Source organism: Vidua macroura, chromosome 10 (assembly GCF_024509145.1).
Source record: "Vidua macroura isolate BioBank_ID:100142 chromosome 10, ASM2450914v1, whole genome shotgun sequence".
NCBI lineage: Eukaryota > Metazoa > Chordata > Aves > Passeriformes > Viduidae > Vidua > Vidua macroura.
Genome location: NC_071580.1, coordinates 797,276 through 813,811, shown reverse-complemented (window position 1 = coordinate 813,811; position 16,536 = coordinate 797,276). Strand labels below are relative to the sequence as shown.

The window sequence follows — 16,536 nt, the reverse complement described above, 5'->3', positions numbered from 1 at the left end:
TCACCACTCGGGAGGGATCACTGCTCTTCCAGCAGGGAAGGCTTTGCTCTTAGCCCTGAGCCCGAAGGGTTTGCTCCTTGCACTGCAGATGTTCCTGCTGTTGTTTCACCTGCAGCTTGTTTTGCAACTTGCCGTTGTGCTGGGACAACTTGTGCCATTTTCTGTGCCTTTGGGGAGCCACTGACTCGGTTTTTTTTTGGATTCTGATATAATTTCCACTGGAATTTGGCTTAGTAATTCTGTTTCCTTTTTCTACTTCAATGTCTTTTCCCTTAAACGTCTTCCTAACGTTGATACAGACCAATATTTATTGTCTGCTCGTGGCTGCAGTGCTGCACCTGCATCAAGTGCCCAAGGTACCCACAGGGTACTGATCATGATCATGATTTGCTGTTTGATTGAAATGTTTTCAGTGGAAGATAAGCATGCATTTAGGATTCCTACTACATCTGTAAGTGGCCTTGGCAATGCTCAGGGATAAATCCATCCTGTGCTTAAGCAGTTCACGGTTACCATTGTCATGGTGACCTTTGCTGTTGTTCTCATTCAAATCTGGCAGGAGATAAAGGGTGGAACAGTTCTGGGAAGCAGAGGAGAGTAAAAAAAAAGCTCATTAATATTTCACTGAAGAGTGGTGAATGAAATCACACAGTTACTCCCATGAATTTTCTTATCAGCAGACAAAACGGAGTGGAGGGGTCCTGGCACTGGCAGACGTTCTTGTAGGAAGAATTCAGTAGTGCCTTCTGTTTGAACAGATTTGGGGGGTTGGAGAGACGTGTTCTCATTGAGCAAAGAGCTGTGCCAGGCTCCACCAGCTCCCAGTTTCCCCAGTGCCTGCTGCTGAAGGTTAGAGATACCCAGTGAGTGATACCAGCACACTGCCTTAAGATCTTTGTTCTCTTTTAATTGAAATTGAGGACTGAAGGGAGGCTGGGCATTGTCAAAGAAATGGGAAATTTACTGTCTCAAAATAGGATAGCAGTTAGGGGCTCAAAGACCAGTGATATCTTCACTGTGAAAAGGCTTCTGGCAGGTCTTTCAGAGGCAGTGATATATGAGACATTAAAATAATAACAGAATCTGATTCAGGAGCCAGCTCAATTTCAGAACACTGTGCTACTGGATGCTGTCAGGCCCTGGTGGAGTGCTGGCACAGGAGTGAATAATACAAAATCTGTAATAAAAGCACTGGTAAAATGGCTGGGAAAACAAAATTACTGCACCTTTACCTATGAACTAAGTCTCTTTTCTATCCCCTAGGGTTTGTTTTCTGCCATTTATGAGAAAGAAAGGCCCATTTTGCCATTGAATGCAGCTTACTCCAAATGAGTTCCAATTTTCTCTAGACTATGAAATTTTTTTGCAGATCCTAACAACTTCACAATTCTAGTAGTAAAGGCTTTTGATGGGATACTGAAAATGGGGTTATCTAACTTAGGCTCAGGGTCTAACATTTCCAGGCCCAATGCATCTGGCAGCATCTGGGCATGTAATCCTGGGGAAAAAGGGTTCCTGGTGATTGAAAATAATGCCAGCACCCCAGCACCCAGCCCAGAAATAAAGTCATCGTTTTGGGTTTGGACTTAACAGATTATCTCTCAGGTTAATAACTGTAAGCTAAAGAAAGCTGCATATTTGCATCCATTTTTGCACACATAGCAGTGAAGTTAAATATAGTTTGTAAAAAAGACTCACAAAAACACTATGCAAGCATACAAATCAGGCTGTTTTGTGAAGCTCAGTAAACATGAAGGGAGCAGCATTTTAATCCAAATGAGGAATCGCATCCTAATCACCTCTCAGCACATTTCATAAGTGCCCGTTCTGCAAAGCAAACGCTGTGTAAGGGGCTGCTGGTGCTCAGCTCTCACCTCCCCAGCAATCCCAGCACAAGCCAGGCTGGCTCTGCATAAGCCCAGCCTAATGGAGCCATGCTTCTCCTGGCTCTGGGGAGTATTTGGTGAAATAAAACAGAGCAGCAGCCACGCCGTGCTGAGCAGCACAGAGCACTGCTGCCAGAGCAGCCGCTGCTCCCTGCCTCTGCACTTTGCAGGGCAGGAGCTCTTGGGCCCCTCTCTGTCCCCACATGATGCTCACATGGGGGGCTGGGGGTGTCCCCAGGGCGCAGGGCTGGCTGTCCCAGTGGTGGCTGTTTTACAGCAGTGACACTGATGGAGACTCCACTTCCCTGTGAACGCAGAGTCCAGCCTGTCATCAGCCCCAGGGAATAAGATAAACACATGAATTGAAAAGATTCAGTGTTTGAAAATACTCTGGCTTCTTCTCAAGCATTATTTCTTTTATCTTTCTTTGAAACCTTCATCTCCGAGGCAGTGAGCCATGGTTTCCATCTAGGCTGATGGAGGGAGATGTTTATGGCAAGGCTTTCCATAGTCCCTGGTGTCCTGCTGACACACTCTGTCCAGCCTGTGCTGGCACTGAGCCTGGCTTCTGCAGTCCCTGCCACAGTCTGAGAAAGCACAGATCAGAGAGGCTGGAACCACCACTGCAGCTGAAAGGCTGTTTGCTAAGTGTGATTTGATGGTGTTTGGGAGGTTTTCCCCTCACAATCTCATTAAAATATTCATGAGTTCACTCTCTTGGCTGGAATCATTAATAAATAGTTGATGTCAGTGGCATCGCTCTGCACTTCCTTTCTGGATGGATCTTTCAGTATTCCACACGTTCCCAATCTGACACCTCCTAATCAGGAGGCAGAGCTTTGTCAGGTGTTCATCCCCTGAGCATCCCTTCCTCAGACACACTGGGGACTCTGCACAGGGGAGACACCGACCCTGCCAGGGCACTTCCCAAGGCACAGATTCCCAGGAACTACAGCTGGTGGCAGCCCTGGAGCCCGGGCTGAAGGTTCCCCATCAAAAGCAGGGTGTGGGTAAGAGCAGCGCTAACCAGCACTGTTCTTACACAAGTTCCTGGTCCTCTAGGGGCAGAATTTGGTTCCAGAGCTTTCAATCTGTCATTAAAACTCAGTTTGATCACAGCTCCTGGGGCTGAATTTCCCAATCTGCTCCCTCTGCCTTCCTTGGAGCTGAGTGGGAGAGAAGGTGATGGGGAAGTAAAGATGGAGCAATGAAGGGCTGAGACAGCTCATGGCAGAGCTCTTGGGAGTACAGCAGGCAGGGAAATGTGCAGTTTTACACATGGCTCTTGCAGCCATTAAATTTATCATTATTGGAGAAAGTCCCATCTACACAGCTGATTTTCTGCTGCTTCCAGATGGGGTCACAGCTGGGTCACTCCAAGCATATGCCATCTTCTTTTTTTATTCCCTCCCTTCAGAAAGGGATAGCTGTTTCTTCACCAGTTTGGATTCTACGTTTAACCCTCCCCGTGCAGTTTCCCACGGTGGTGTGGTGTTACAGACTGCACAACGTTGGCTTTTTCTCCAACGTGCCACAGACACTTTGGAGCCTCCAAAGCAGGAGAGGCTCCCGAGCAGCGTGGCATGGCTGGCTTTGCTCAGTGACGGGTGTGACCTCACTGGCACTCTGGGTTGCAGGTGTTCTACTGCTGCTGCAGCGACACAGCAAGCCCAGAATCACTCACCTCATGCTGTTCCGTGAGCTGCACTCCCAGCCTGCTGGGCTCTGTGTGAAGCGAGGCCAGAGGGGAGGTCCCATCTCAATGGATCTTCTCTTTGGGACCATTCCTGAGCGAGGAGAATTCACAGCAGGATAAGGAATAAATCCAGGTACAGTGAAGGGCAGCTGTGGTGTAGGGACCTCCCACCATGCAGGGGGCTGATGGCAGAGAAGGAAATGCAGGCACTAAGGAGTCTCCAGCTCCCTGCCTCCTGGCACAGTCCTGCCAAGGACACACACAGAGCTGCCTCCTCCTGTCTCCAGGCTTCTGCACCAGCATCACCTGTGCCTTCTTGGCAGAGCTGTGTTATTCCTTTCTCCCTGTTTCTTTAGAAAATTCGGGACACGGGGGGCAGTGATAGATAACTGGAGGGAATCTGACCATAGTGTACATTATGATAAAAGCTGCCACAGAGGGTAGCAAGGTGCAGTTCAGATCATAGATACACTGTGTGAGAAGACAAACTGGACTGTTAAATCACCCGGCTTGAATGGGCAAGGCAATCAAAAGCAGCTTTCTTCCCAAGATGAACATTTCCTGGCACACACAAACGGGAGCACAGGATGGACTTCCCTGCCCGCAGAGCCAGAGAGCTGCGGAGGGGCAGAGGAGGAAAGCGAGCAGGGGCAGGACGTGGGTGAGGAGGAAGATCCTGGGGCACCCTGCAGGAAGCTCCTTGCTCTCTGCCCTCGGGGCAGGCTGCCCATGAGGGTACGGCGGAGCAGTTTTCCAGCTCCTGGAGAGGCTCGGCTTGGGGTCGGGCGAGGAACGAAAGTTTTCAGAGCCCAGGCTGAGCTGAGCGGCCACGGGCAGATGCCAGCGGGCTGCCTCGCTCACACAGCTCCCTGCTGTCCCCGAAAGGTGTCCGGGAGCATCCGTGTGCCCGAGAGGGAGCGGGGATGCTGCCCGGAGGGCAGAGCCCGTCCCGCATCCCGCTCATCCTGCCCGGAGCCAGGGAACGCGAGCGTTGCAGCCGGTGTGCGAGCCCCGGAGCAGCTGGGCACTGCCGGGAATGACATCCTGGGCTGACATCAGCGCTCGCAGCGGAGGTGTGGCTTAGCGGGGACCCTGCTCCGGGCTGGCAGCATCCCCGCTGCCATCCTGCCGGCGCGGCTCCTCCCTGCTGCGGCTCCGGCAGCAGCCCGGGGCCAGCAGCCGCTCCTGGTGCTCGCCACAGCCCGGGCACGGCTGTGCCCTGCCCGCCTCCAGCCCCAGTGCCTGCCGTCCGGCAGGGGGAATGCCGTGTGGGCACCTGAGCAGCCCGAATTCACCACCCGACAGCACGGGAACGGTTCTGAAGAATTCCTTTTTTTTTTTTTTTTTTCCCCAGCACCTTTGTCGCTTCATTGTTGCCTGGCTTTTCGAGAGCATGAGTTTGGTCATTAGGGGTGCTGCCACCTGAATATTTCTTCATCAGATGCCACAGAAGAGAGTCTAGGAGAACAAAGAAACTTGTGATGTGGAGCTGACAGTTCTGGTTTCAGCTGGTGAAAACTTGCAGAATCAGTGAGAAGGCAAAGGAAAAAAATGCCCAGGACAATGTCGGTAACTCCTGGTAATTTGTCACTCAATGGGACGAGCTTCTCGACTGACAATCACAGCATTATGGACAAGCCCAGTGAGCAGAGAACTTGGAATGTCCTTCTGTTCTGCTTGACTTTTGCCATTGCACTCCCAGCCCTTCTGGGCAGCATTTATTCACTCGTTTCCCTGCTGAAACTGCAGAACAAAACCCCGGTTTCGATGATTGTGACCTCTTGGGCAGCAGATGATCTGATCAGCATCGTGCCAGTGATTATTTTCATGCTCATGCAGTGGTCAAGCGAAGTCCTCCCCCAGCCTCTGTGCACCACCTCAGCGTTTATGTATTTATTCCAGGGCATTTCTAGCAGCCTGAAAGGGTCTCTTATAGTTTCTTACAACTTCTACACCCTCGACACGACCGGGCCACCGAGCTGCAGCTCCTCCGAGCGCCGTGTGAGTGTGGTGTGGGCCATCCTCACCATCTGGACCGTCAGTCTGCTGATGTGCATCTTGCCTCTCTGTGGCTGGGGCAGCTACATCCCCACGTCCTGGGGCTGCTTTGCCGACTGTGGCAGCTCCTACGTCCTCTTTGTGCTCGTTGTGTACTCGCTGTGCTTCTCCCTCCTGGCAGTGCTGGCTGTTCCCCTGACGCTGCAGCTGCTGTGCTCAGGTGAGCCCCAGCTGCTGCACACCGAGCACCTGCAGGGCTCTGGAGGCTCCATCTCCCCCGGGACACCATGGGGCTGCAGTGCTGCTGCCCCTCCACTGCTGGACCCTGGGGATAAAACCCGGGAGCCTTTCCAAAGCTCAGAGGCAGTTTTTGGGAAGGGTGTGGCTGAGAGCAGCACACAGAGCAGGAGCTTCACGGTGGGCTTTGCCCAGAAACGGTTCTCGCTGATCCTGGCACTGACCAAAGTCCTTCTCTGGCTGCCAATGATGGTAAATTCTCAGATGGCTTCACTTTCCAATGCTCACTTACATTTCAGTGGGACGTCACCCGTGGGCCATGGATTGAAACAGATGAACAGTGGCCATTGCAGTTGCTCCTCGTAGCGTAGTTGTGCCAGCAGAAGTCCTCTCCAGCAGGTCTGTGTCACTGCATGAGCTTAACTGGTGCCCCGTGGGTTTGGCAGAGCCTGGCTCATCGCTCTCCACTCTGCCATCACACCATTCATGCCACGTGAACACCAGGGGCAGTGAGGTCTCCCTTGGGTACTGCCAGCTGTGGGACAGGGTTTGCTCAGCATTCTGGGGCTGGGAACTAAGAGCCCCTCCGTCCTGTCCTCTGAGACACATCCTTTGGGTTAAAAAAAAATAGGAGTTTGGTAGAAAAACCCAGTTTGGTCGCACCTTTGTAAACCCTGCAGTGCTGGGGCAGGAGGGAGTGCTGCTGTGGGCACGTGTGTGTGTTTGGGAACAGGGACCTGAGAAAGGATCTGCTGGGAACAGGGAGCACGGCTCGGGGGCAGGTACCCCTGCCCTCGGGTACCCCTGCCCTCAGGTACCCCTGCCCTTGGGTGTGTGTACCCCTGCCCTCGGGTACCCCTGCCCTCGGGTACCTCTGCCCTCGGGTACCCCTGCCCTCAGGTACCCCTGTCCTTGGGTACCCCTGTCCTTGGGTACCTCTGCCCTCAGGTACCACTGCCCTTGGGTACCCCTGCCCTTGGGTACCCCTGCCCTTGGGTACCCCTGCCCTCGGGTACCCCTGTCCTTGGGTACCCCTGCCCTCGGGTACCCCTGCCCTTGGGTACCCCTGCCCTTGGGTACCCCTGCCCTCGGGTACCCCTGTCCTTGGGTACCCCTGCCCTCGGGTACCCCTGCCCTTGGGTACCCCTGCCCTCAGGTACCCCTGCCCTTGGGTACCCCTGTCCTTGGGTACCCCTGCCCTCAGGTACCCCTGCCCTTGGGTACCCCTGCCCTCGGGTACCGCTGCCCTTGGGTACCCCTGCCCTTGGGTGTGTGTACCCCTGCCCTCAGGTACCCCTGCCCTTGGGTACCCCTGCCCTTGGGTACCCCTGCCCTTGGGTACCCCTGCCCTTGGGTACCTCTGCCCTCAGGTACCCCTGCCCTTGGGTACCCCTGCCCTCAGGTACCCCTGCCCTTGGGTACCCCTGCCCTTGGGTACCCCTGTCCTCGGGTACCCCTGCCCTCAGGTACCTCTGCCCTTGGGTACCCCTGTCCTTGGGTACCTCTGCCCTCGGGTACCCCTGCCCTTGGGTACCCCTGCCCTTGGGTACCCCTGCCCTCGGGTACCCCTGCCCTCGGGTACCCCTGTCCTCGGGTACCCCTGCCCTTGGGTACCTCTGCCCTTGGGTACCCCTGCCCTTGGGTGTGTGTACCCCTGCCCTCAGGTACCGCTGCCCTTGGGTACCCCTGCCCTTGGGTACCCCTGCCCTTGGGTACCCCTGCCCTCGGGTACCCCTGCCCTCGGGTACCCCTGCCCTTGGCTGTGCGAGGCTGGGGCTCCTCGGTACCACACGGGACTGGCTGGATTTAGGAGCTGTTCAGTGGTGCCCAGCCTCCATATTTAGCTTCAGTGAGGGTTTTTCTGAGAAATGCAGCATGAGAGGAGAGCAGTCAGCGTGTTTCCTGCGCTGTCTGTTAGAGCCACTGCTGTTGTCCTCAGCAAACACTAATGACAGTCTGTGTCTTACAGTGGTGTCACATTCATAGCGAGATGTTCTCCTTGTTCCTGGAAGCATCTCATGTGCCCAAAGTGATTTGAATTTCAAAATGCTCTGCCTTTCAGATACAGATGGCTGTCCAGTACATCACTGGGCTGCAGAGCCTTTCTTTTGAGACACTGAGCTTCCTGCTGACCGCGCTGGCTGCCACGGTCACCCCGCTGTTTGTCCTGTCACAGCACTGGCTCCACCTGCCCTGTGGCTGCATCATCAATTGCAGGAGGAACTCCTATGCAGTGTCTTCACAAGATGCCAAAAGTAAGTGTGGAAGGGTTGCCTTGGTGTGACAGAGGTTGCCAGACCTTCCCTGGCAACCTTCTTGGCATCTTCTAGAGCCCTGTTTTGCCTTGGGCTTTGTGTAAAGATAGCTGGAGGAACAGAGTGGGTCAGGTGGAAGAGGCTCACAGGGATCATGTGGTCTCAACTGCAAATGTTAAGGGCTAAATATTTGTGAGGATGTGGGAGTTGTTTCCCATTCTCTGGAGTGAAAATCTTGTACCACCAATGGATGAATTCCTGACATTCCCTGCTTGTTCAGGGAGAAAGAACTCCTGAATCTTAGAGAAAAGCCATCCTCAGTGCATGGCTTTCACTTGCTTTAAACACATCATCCAGGTGCAGAATGGCTTGTGCTGCTCCTGCTGCCCTTGTAGCCACTTTCCCAGAGAGAACGACTGCAGTTCATCTAGCTGGCAGTTCCTTCTCAGAAGTCTTTCTTCTCAACAATTCATTTATTCAATGCAGGGAAAATTGCCTGTTTCCAGCAGGAGCTGGATAATTTATTCCATGTTTCAGCATGTCATCTGCATTGTGTTTGTAATCTCCTTTTTCTTTTTGGTCTCAGCTCCTAACACAGCTTCTTTCCTTCCTGCTCAGCCAAGCGCAGCGGTTTTGAGTTCAACCTGTCGTTCCAGCAAGGCTGTGGAATCTACAGGATATCCCTGGAGAACCCTGCCCACCCCAGCAGCCACGGCAAGCCCTCGTCCTGCCGCGGGCTGGCGAGCTCTGCCTGCGGGGAGCCTGGCAGGGGCAGTGCCAGCGGGAGCAGGGCACGGGGGAGCGGCTCCCGGGGCAGCCCTGCCGCTAGCCCAGGGCCCTGCCAGGGCCAGCAGGGCACCACCGCTGGCCCCTCAGCATTCCCTGCAGGCCCAGAGTGGAGGCTGTCCCACGAGGAGAGCCACGCACACGGCCTCTCGGACCGGGAGTGGTGCCGGAGTAAATCCGAGAGGAACCCTCGGCAGGTAAAGCAGGAGTTTATTCTCTTCTCACAGTAGGAGTTTCCTTATGAAACAGGAATGATTTTGACTGACGTTGATACTTCCATTAGTCCCATTTTTTTTCAGTAAAACTCACACACGGCATTGTGTAATGTTTACTAACCGCAGACCTGTTTGCAGGTGTTGATCCTGCAATGATTTCTCACTTGTCTTCTTAATAATGGGGTTTTCATATTTTGTGTGCACCTGCATGATTTGTATATGGTAAGAAGTAAGTATGAATTATCTTACTTTATCTTAATGAATAGGAAGTTTCTCTCCAAAAGATGACATTTGCCAGAGAATTCCGCTGTGGAATTCAGTGGCTGTTGGGCATTGCAGTAGGTGGGAGTGGGGTAAGAGCCCACATGAAGTCTGTGGGACAGGAGCTCTGGAAGGCTTCGTGTAGGAAGGGCTCTCTGGAAGTCACCTAATCCAACCTCCTGGTCCGAGCAGGGTGACTTCAGGGCCAGATCAGCTCGTGCTGGGCTCTGCACACGCACAGGAGATGATAGGATGTGTTGTGTGCTCAAATATGGGCTTCTCTCTCATCTGATAAACACAAGTTTATCATCTGAGTCACAGTAGGAGTTGGGCTGATATTTCAAATGTGACTGATCATCCCTTTCATAAAAAACCAATGCTCACTCTATTGCATTGTGCAGAGATGAATTCCTGCCTTTGGGGGCAAAAGGGAGTGATGACTCAGCCTGGCTTTAATCTACCAGTTCTTGCCAAGGCCTCATGTGCCATGTACAGCTTGGTTCATAAAATCACTGTATCAGGTTTATAACTGCAGCTCTCCTTGCAGGAGTTTCCAGATGATATTTAAAAAAAAATAAAAAATTCTTTTCCCCATGTCCCCTGGTGCCAGTTCAGCTGCAGCCTTGGGACTGCAGCAGGTGTGAGCAGCTCTTTGTGAGCAGCTGGCAGTGACTGCCTGGGGGTGTTTCATGTGCCCTGGGGCCTTGAATGGCACTTTTGGACATACTCTTCCCTTCTTGCACTACAAAGAATCACAGCTCATCCACCCCTGACACCTTCCCAGGAATAAGCCAGTGCCAGGCACTAAAGCTCCTATGGGGTAAAAGTTCCAGGCTTTGCAGTCACAGCTCTGCCTGGTTCTGACGTTCAGCAGGGGCTGCCAGAGTTCACAGCTGGGATTTGCTTTGCAGCTGGGGAAGGGCAGAGCGTGAATCCCCTGCAAGCCTTGTAAAAATAACCTTAATGCATTGCTCAGGTTCATGTCAGATGAAAGATCAGTTTGGGCCGTACATTAATAAGCTGAAAACCATCTCCTTTATTCATCCTCTCTGGAAGTCCCAAAGTCTGAGAAAAGTCACTCTGTTCTCATCACTCTGCATTTCCCACTTGTGTTAAAGAAGGAGACTCCACCTGGCTCTGATTGGCCACATCCTTCTGCAGGAAATGCAGGGGTTCTTCTGAGAGCCCATAAACACAGGGGCTCTCGTTGGAGTGCTGCTGATTTTCTCGTCAAGAGGAGAAGCTGTAAGAACTGACAGTAGGAGGGAGAGCAGCCATCCCCACGGATGTGGGATCAGGGAGTCTGGTGGAGCTGTTTGAAGAGCAGGTTCCAGACAGGACCCGGGATGCCTTTGGCTCCCTCTGGAAGCTGAGGGCTTGCAGAGTGGCACTTCCTTGGGGTGACAGTAATGACTGTGGAGCTGGTTGTCTCTTCATTGTCTGTTCTGTGAGTAAAGAGTTGCTCCATCAAAGTGTTTTCTCTGGAACAAAAGTGGCATGAGAGAATGAGGCAGCAGGGTTTATTGAATATATGATAGGATGGCTGTAATCGAGAGGGAGAGAGAAAATTGTGCTTGTCATTTCTAACTCCTGCTCAGCTGCATTTTTGAAAAATACCTTTAACATCTCATAAAATACCCGTGTATCTCCCTTCCTAAAGAGATTGAGTGTAAATATGTCATGTTTTATTTTGTCTATGCTTCAGTGCCCTCAGGCAACAGAAATCTCCCAGGCTGGCAGTTTGTTCCAGGCTTGCTGATTATTTTTCTCTACCTCATCTGCCTCAAGGAAACTCTTTGAAGAGACTGCACAGGACCTATTAATGTGCCCTGCAAGGAAAGAGAGGGGGAGGCTGTGCAAGTGGCTTCACTGAGCAGCAGCCAGCGCAGGCAGGAGTATCTAACATGAGAAATACACAGCATCTCACTCGCTGCAGGAAGGTTGTGAGCAGCCCCTTGAACACCAGGCACAGCACAGAAGCTGAGTTAGGAATGGCCTTGGAGGTTCTCATTGCTTCCCACTGGCTGGTGGGAATCTGCACCACCTACACCCCTGCTGATGTGCTGAGCTCTTCCCAACGGGGCTTTTCCTGAACTTGTGCTTGGAACTTGTTCCTGATTTCCAAAGAGGTTCCCGTGGCTGGGAAAATCAGTGTAACATCTCCCCTTCCTCCTCTCACCCTGCTCCCAGAGGCACGTGTACTCTGTGGTGCTCCCTGCTGCACTTCCACCTCCACTGGCTCTCTGGAGCTGCAGAGGGATGGTGAGAGGGGAAACATTGCCCAGGAGGGCAAGGCTGGACAGAGCTCCCACTGCCCTTCCCTCCACGGTGTCCTCACCTCGGGTGCTCTGTTGCATCTCCTGGTACTGATAAATACAAATCCAGGTCTGCCTGCATCGGGCAGGCCAGCGGCGAGTGCTGGGCTCAGGCCACCTGAGGGGAGCTTGCCTCTCCCTGTCATACCCCCTTGGCTCTGCATTTACTGCAGGCAGCCTCAGAAAAAGGCAAATCATTGCAGTAATTAATTTCACTGCAGCTAATTTGCACTCTTAGGGAAGTAGAAGACTAAGCCTCTATTTTAAAACAAACAGAAAACTCATTGTCTCTGGAAAGAAAAAGCCAGGATCCTTACTGGAAACATTCTAAAAATAGACCTTTTCATCTCAAGCTGTGTTTGACCAAAGTAATTAGGAATGCAAACTGCTCAGAGGTGTTTTGGAGTGCTGGTTTTGTGTCTGGGAAGGCAGCATGGCCCAGCAGAGCCACACGCACACGCACAGGCTGCGTGTGCCCCCGTGCAGAGCCCTGTCCCAGGCAGGAGGAGCAGAGCCCAGGGCACCTGTGCTTCCCTGGGACACTGCTGGCACACCTGGCTGCCAATTCCAGGGCCTGGGGAACCAGGGATTGTGAGGGAGGGTCTACAAAGGGCTTTGTGCTGGAGGCTGTCCCCAGACACTGCAGAACCAGTGTCCCCGTGTCCCACTCAGCCCCCAGCTGCTGCTTTGACCATTTCCAAGTGGAAATCTGTCTGCCAGAGCCTGCTGCAGCTGCTGTGGGCCTCAGAGACACCCAAGCCTTCCTTTGGACAATATCCTCCCTGGGGAGGCCAGCCCAGACCCCGCTCCGGCAGCGGGAGCAGGACAGGGAACCTGCTCCCGACCCCCAGGGATGGTGGGGAGGTTTTGCCTCGTGGCAACCACAGCTGCTCCCTGTCTTCTGTGAACTCTGGAAGGTGGATGTATAATTAAATAATGAATTATTGCAGGGGATTTGCCTGGTCGATTCTGCAGAGATGTCTCTGCTCGGAATGCATCAGCATCCCGTAAGGAACAAGGACAGTTGTGATTTCTTTCACTGGGATTTTTTGGTCGTTGCTTTTTAAAAATGCCTGTGCTGGTACGTGGGGTTCTCCAGTCAAATCCCTGTCCCAGATTCCAACAGGCAGAACATTCTCCAGGCACTGTGGGCAGGGGCTGCATGGGGGATGCCCTGACGTGGGGAATCCTCTCCACAAACAGTGGAACTTGGCGAGGGAAGGGCCGGGAGCTGAAGGCAAAGACTGAACTGCAGGGAACCGTGGGAGGCAAAATACTTCACAGGATGTGCCAGTAGAGTCTGGTTTGCTGGTGGATTCCTATTTACTGCCATGGATGTGTCATGAAAAGCAAAAATGGACAAGATAAAGGTCACTTTCTGTTCTCATTAGTAATAATTTATACTGAAAGTAATTCCAGTAATAATCAGTGCTACTTGGCTGTACCTAAAGCAAGGATAAATGCATTTATCCCTCCCTTGGGCCCCATAACCATGGATTTAGTCCCAGCACTTGTATCCACAGTGCTCCCCAGAGCACAGCATTGTGGTTTCCAGTGACAAATGGATTCTGTACGTTAGAAGCAGGTAAAGGTGTCTGGAATTGAACATTTCCACTGGAACTGTTCAAGTGGGAAATGACAGCATTCAGTGTCTCCCTGGTTACTGCCTGGGCAGTGACACAGGAGGCTTGATGGATCTTTTTCACTTCAACAGTAAATACTGATTTCTCAAGAGAAAGCTTGAGAAGACTTTCAGAAAGAGGCAGTTTCAGAAAGTGATTGGGAAATGTCTCATTCTCCAGACCTGGAGTGCTCATTCCAGTAAATGGAGATTGCTCATTCTCCCTCCAGGTGCCTCATGTTCAGTCTGGCAAATCAGAGTTTGATTAAACGGGACATAACCTTGCACTGAAGGAATCAGCTTTTATTTAAAGTCTGGTTTTCATATTCTGTAGATTTCACAGTGAGTCACAGCCACTTGGGACTTCATTCACTAAGGTGTACAGTAACACAAAAAAACTTCTTGCTACTCTTTCAAGTCATAAATACCAGGTGTGTGAAATTCTGCAAGGAGCAGGCAGTAAGAGGAGTTAACAACGGGGCATACGTGGTTGATTTGTTGATTTGTGCTGGTTTTTTTGGCCAATTTGTGCTGGATTTTTTGGCTGATTTGTGCCAGTTTTTCTTGCCGATTTGTGCTGGATTTTTTGGCCGTTTTGTACCGGTTTTTCTGGCCGATTTGTGCTGGATTTTTTTACCTATTTGCGCTAGTTTTTTTTGCCGATTTGTGCTGGATTTTTTTACCTATTTGTGCTGGTTTTTTGGCCAATTTATGCTAGATTTTTTTACCTATTTGTGCTGGTTTTTTTTGGCCAATTTGTGCTGGATTTTTTTACCTATTTGTGCTAGTTTTTTTGACCTATTTGTGCTGGTTTTTTTGGCCGATTTGTGCCGGTTTTTCTGGCCGATTTGTGCTGGATTTTTTTACCTATTTGTGCTAGTTTTTTTTACCTATTTGCACTAGGTTTTTTTGGCCGGTTTGTGCTGGATTTTTTTACCTATTTGCGCTAGTTTTTTTGGCCGGTTTGTGCTGGATTTTTTTACCTATTTGTGCTGGATTTTTTTACCTATTTGCGCTAGGTTTTTTTGACCGGTTTGTGCCAGTTTTTTTGGCTGACTTGTGCTGGTTTTTTGGCCGATTTATGGTGGGTTTTTTTTTACCTATTTATGTTGGAATTTTTTACCTATTTGCGCTAGTTTTTTTGGCCGGTTTGTGCCAGTTTTTTTGGCCGGTTTGTGCTGGATTTTTTTACCTGTTTGTGCTGGATTTTTTGACCTATTTGCGCTAGTTTTTTTGGCCGGTTTGTGCTGGATTTTTTTACCTATTTGTGCTTTTTTTTTTTACCTATTTGCGCTAGTTTTTTTGGCCGGTTCGTGCCGGTTTTTTGGCAATCTCAGCTCTAACGGTGCTGTTCCCCTGCAGCGCACGGGCGCGGCCCTGGCCGTGCCTCTCCGCGCCTTCCAGGGCACCGTGTCCCTGCAGGCCCCCACCGGCAAAACGCTCTCCTTGTCCACCTACGAGGTGAGCTCCGAGGGGCAGAAGATAACGCCGGTGGCCAAGAAAATCGAGGTGTACCGCTCCAAAAGCGTCGGGCACGAGCCGAGCGCGGGCGAGCCTCGGGACGCGTTTGCCGACACGAGCGTGAAGATTCACGTGGAGGTGCTGGAGATCTGCGACAGCGAAGAGGCCCTGGACACCGTGTCCATCATCAGCAGCATCAGCCAGTCCTCGGCGCAGGCACGCTCGCCCTCGCTGCGCTACTCGCGCAAGGAGAACAGGTTCGTGTGCTGCGAGCTGGGCGAAAGCGCCTCTTACTCGCTGCTCATCCCCTCGCACAGCCCCGGCTGCGACCTCAGCATCTCCATCCCGGACACCGTGGAGGCTCACCGGCGCAACAGCCAGCAGCAGCTGGCGGCCAGGGCTGGCTACCAGGAGGAGATACAGCTGCTGAACAAAGCCTACCGAGAGCGGGAGGAGCAGGGCGACAGCTAGAAAAGGCGTTTAATCCGCACGCCGCCACTGCTCTGGCAGACTGCTGCCCCTGGCCCGAGTTACCCGAGCAAACACAGTGTCAGCTGGTTTTTTTGTTTTTTTTTTTTTTTTCCTATCGTGCAAATGTTATTTGGGTGCACTGTTGAATCAATTCAAACTGTTAGTGCTGTATCAAGGGGATAACAAATACTCAAGTGCTTTACAGCTTTCCATAGTGGATTTTAAGTTATTTATTTCTATAGCTATTTATTTGAGGCACGCGCGTGTCTAAAGGGAATCCTAAATAAAATGTGAAAGCCCAGCTTTGGTGTTTGTTGGCACTGGGTGGCGTGTCTGCCTGTGGAAGCGAGGGAGCAGCTCCACATGAGGGAAGTTACAGCAGTTTTGATTCACTTGCAGTCCTTGTCAACATCGAAACCGACACGATACTAGAAATGCTTTTCTAACACCTGGACATCACTTAAAGCTCGTTGGCTGCTCTTTGTTTCACGGATTAAATCTCTCTTCTTGTTGATTAGGCCTGAAAGTATACGAAGATCAAACATTAAGAAGACGATACAAATTCCCCATTCTGCCACACACACACACACATTCTGCCGGTCGGGGATTCGAACCCGGGTCCAGAGGGGCGGGTCAGGGTGAGGACTCGAACCCGGGCCCGGCGAGACGCGAACCCGGGTTTGGCGGGTGGGTTCGGTCGGGCGGGATTCGAACCCGGGTTTGGCGGGTGGGTTCGGTCGGGCGGGATTCGAACCGGGATCTGGGGGGTGGGTGAAGTCGGGCGGGATTCGAACCCGGATCAGGCGGGTGGGTTCGGTCGGGCGGGACTCGAACCCGGGTTTGGCGGGTGGGTCCGGTCGGGCGGGATTCGAACCCGCGTCCAGCGGGTGGGTCCGGTCGGACCGGGACTCGAACCCGGATCTTAGGGGTGGGTGAAGTCGGGCGGGATTCAAACCCGGATCAGGCGGGTGGGTTCGGTCGGGCGGGACTCGAACCCGGGTCCGGCGGGTGGGTTCGGTCGGGCGGGATTCAAACCCAGATCTGGTGGGTGGGTTCGGTCGGACCGGGACTCGAACCGGGATCTGGGGGGTGGGTGAAGTCGGGCGGGATTCAAACCCGGGTTTGGCGGGTGGGTTCGATCGGGTGGGACTCGAACCCGCGTCCGGCGGATGGGTTCGATCGGGCAGGATTCAAACCCGGGTCCGGCGGGTGGGTTCGGTCGGACCGGGACTCGAACCCAGGTCCCGTGGGGCCGGGACTCGAACCCGGGTCCATCGCGGGACTCGAACCCGGGCCCAGCGCGCCGCGGGGCGGGCGGGCGGCAGGGAGGAAGT

General features: G+C 52.6%; 1 protein-coding gene across 1 annotated transcript; it reads left to right on the top strand.

The window, feature by feature from the left end:
• The first annotated feature begins 3,594 nt into the window (after positions 1-3,594).
• GPR149 (G protein-coupled receptor 149) lies at positions 3,595-15,472 on the top strand. Its single transcript, XM_053986406.1, has 5 exons — positions 3,595-3,715; positions 4,937-6,069; positions 7,880-8,072; positions 8,691-9,055; positions 14,633-15,472. The coding sequence occupies exons 2-5, from the start codon at positions 5,134-5,136 to the stop codon at positions 15,200-15,202; spliced, it is 2,064 nt and encodes a 687-aa protein (XP_053842381.1). The 5' UTR covers positions 3,595-3,715; positions 4,937-5,133; the 3' UTR covers positions 15,203-15,472.
• Positions 15,473-16,536: the final 1,064 nt, after the last annotated feature.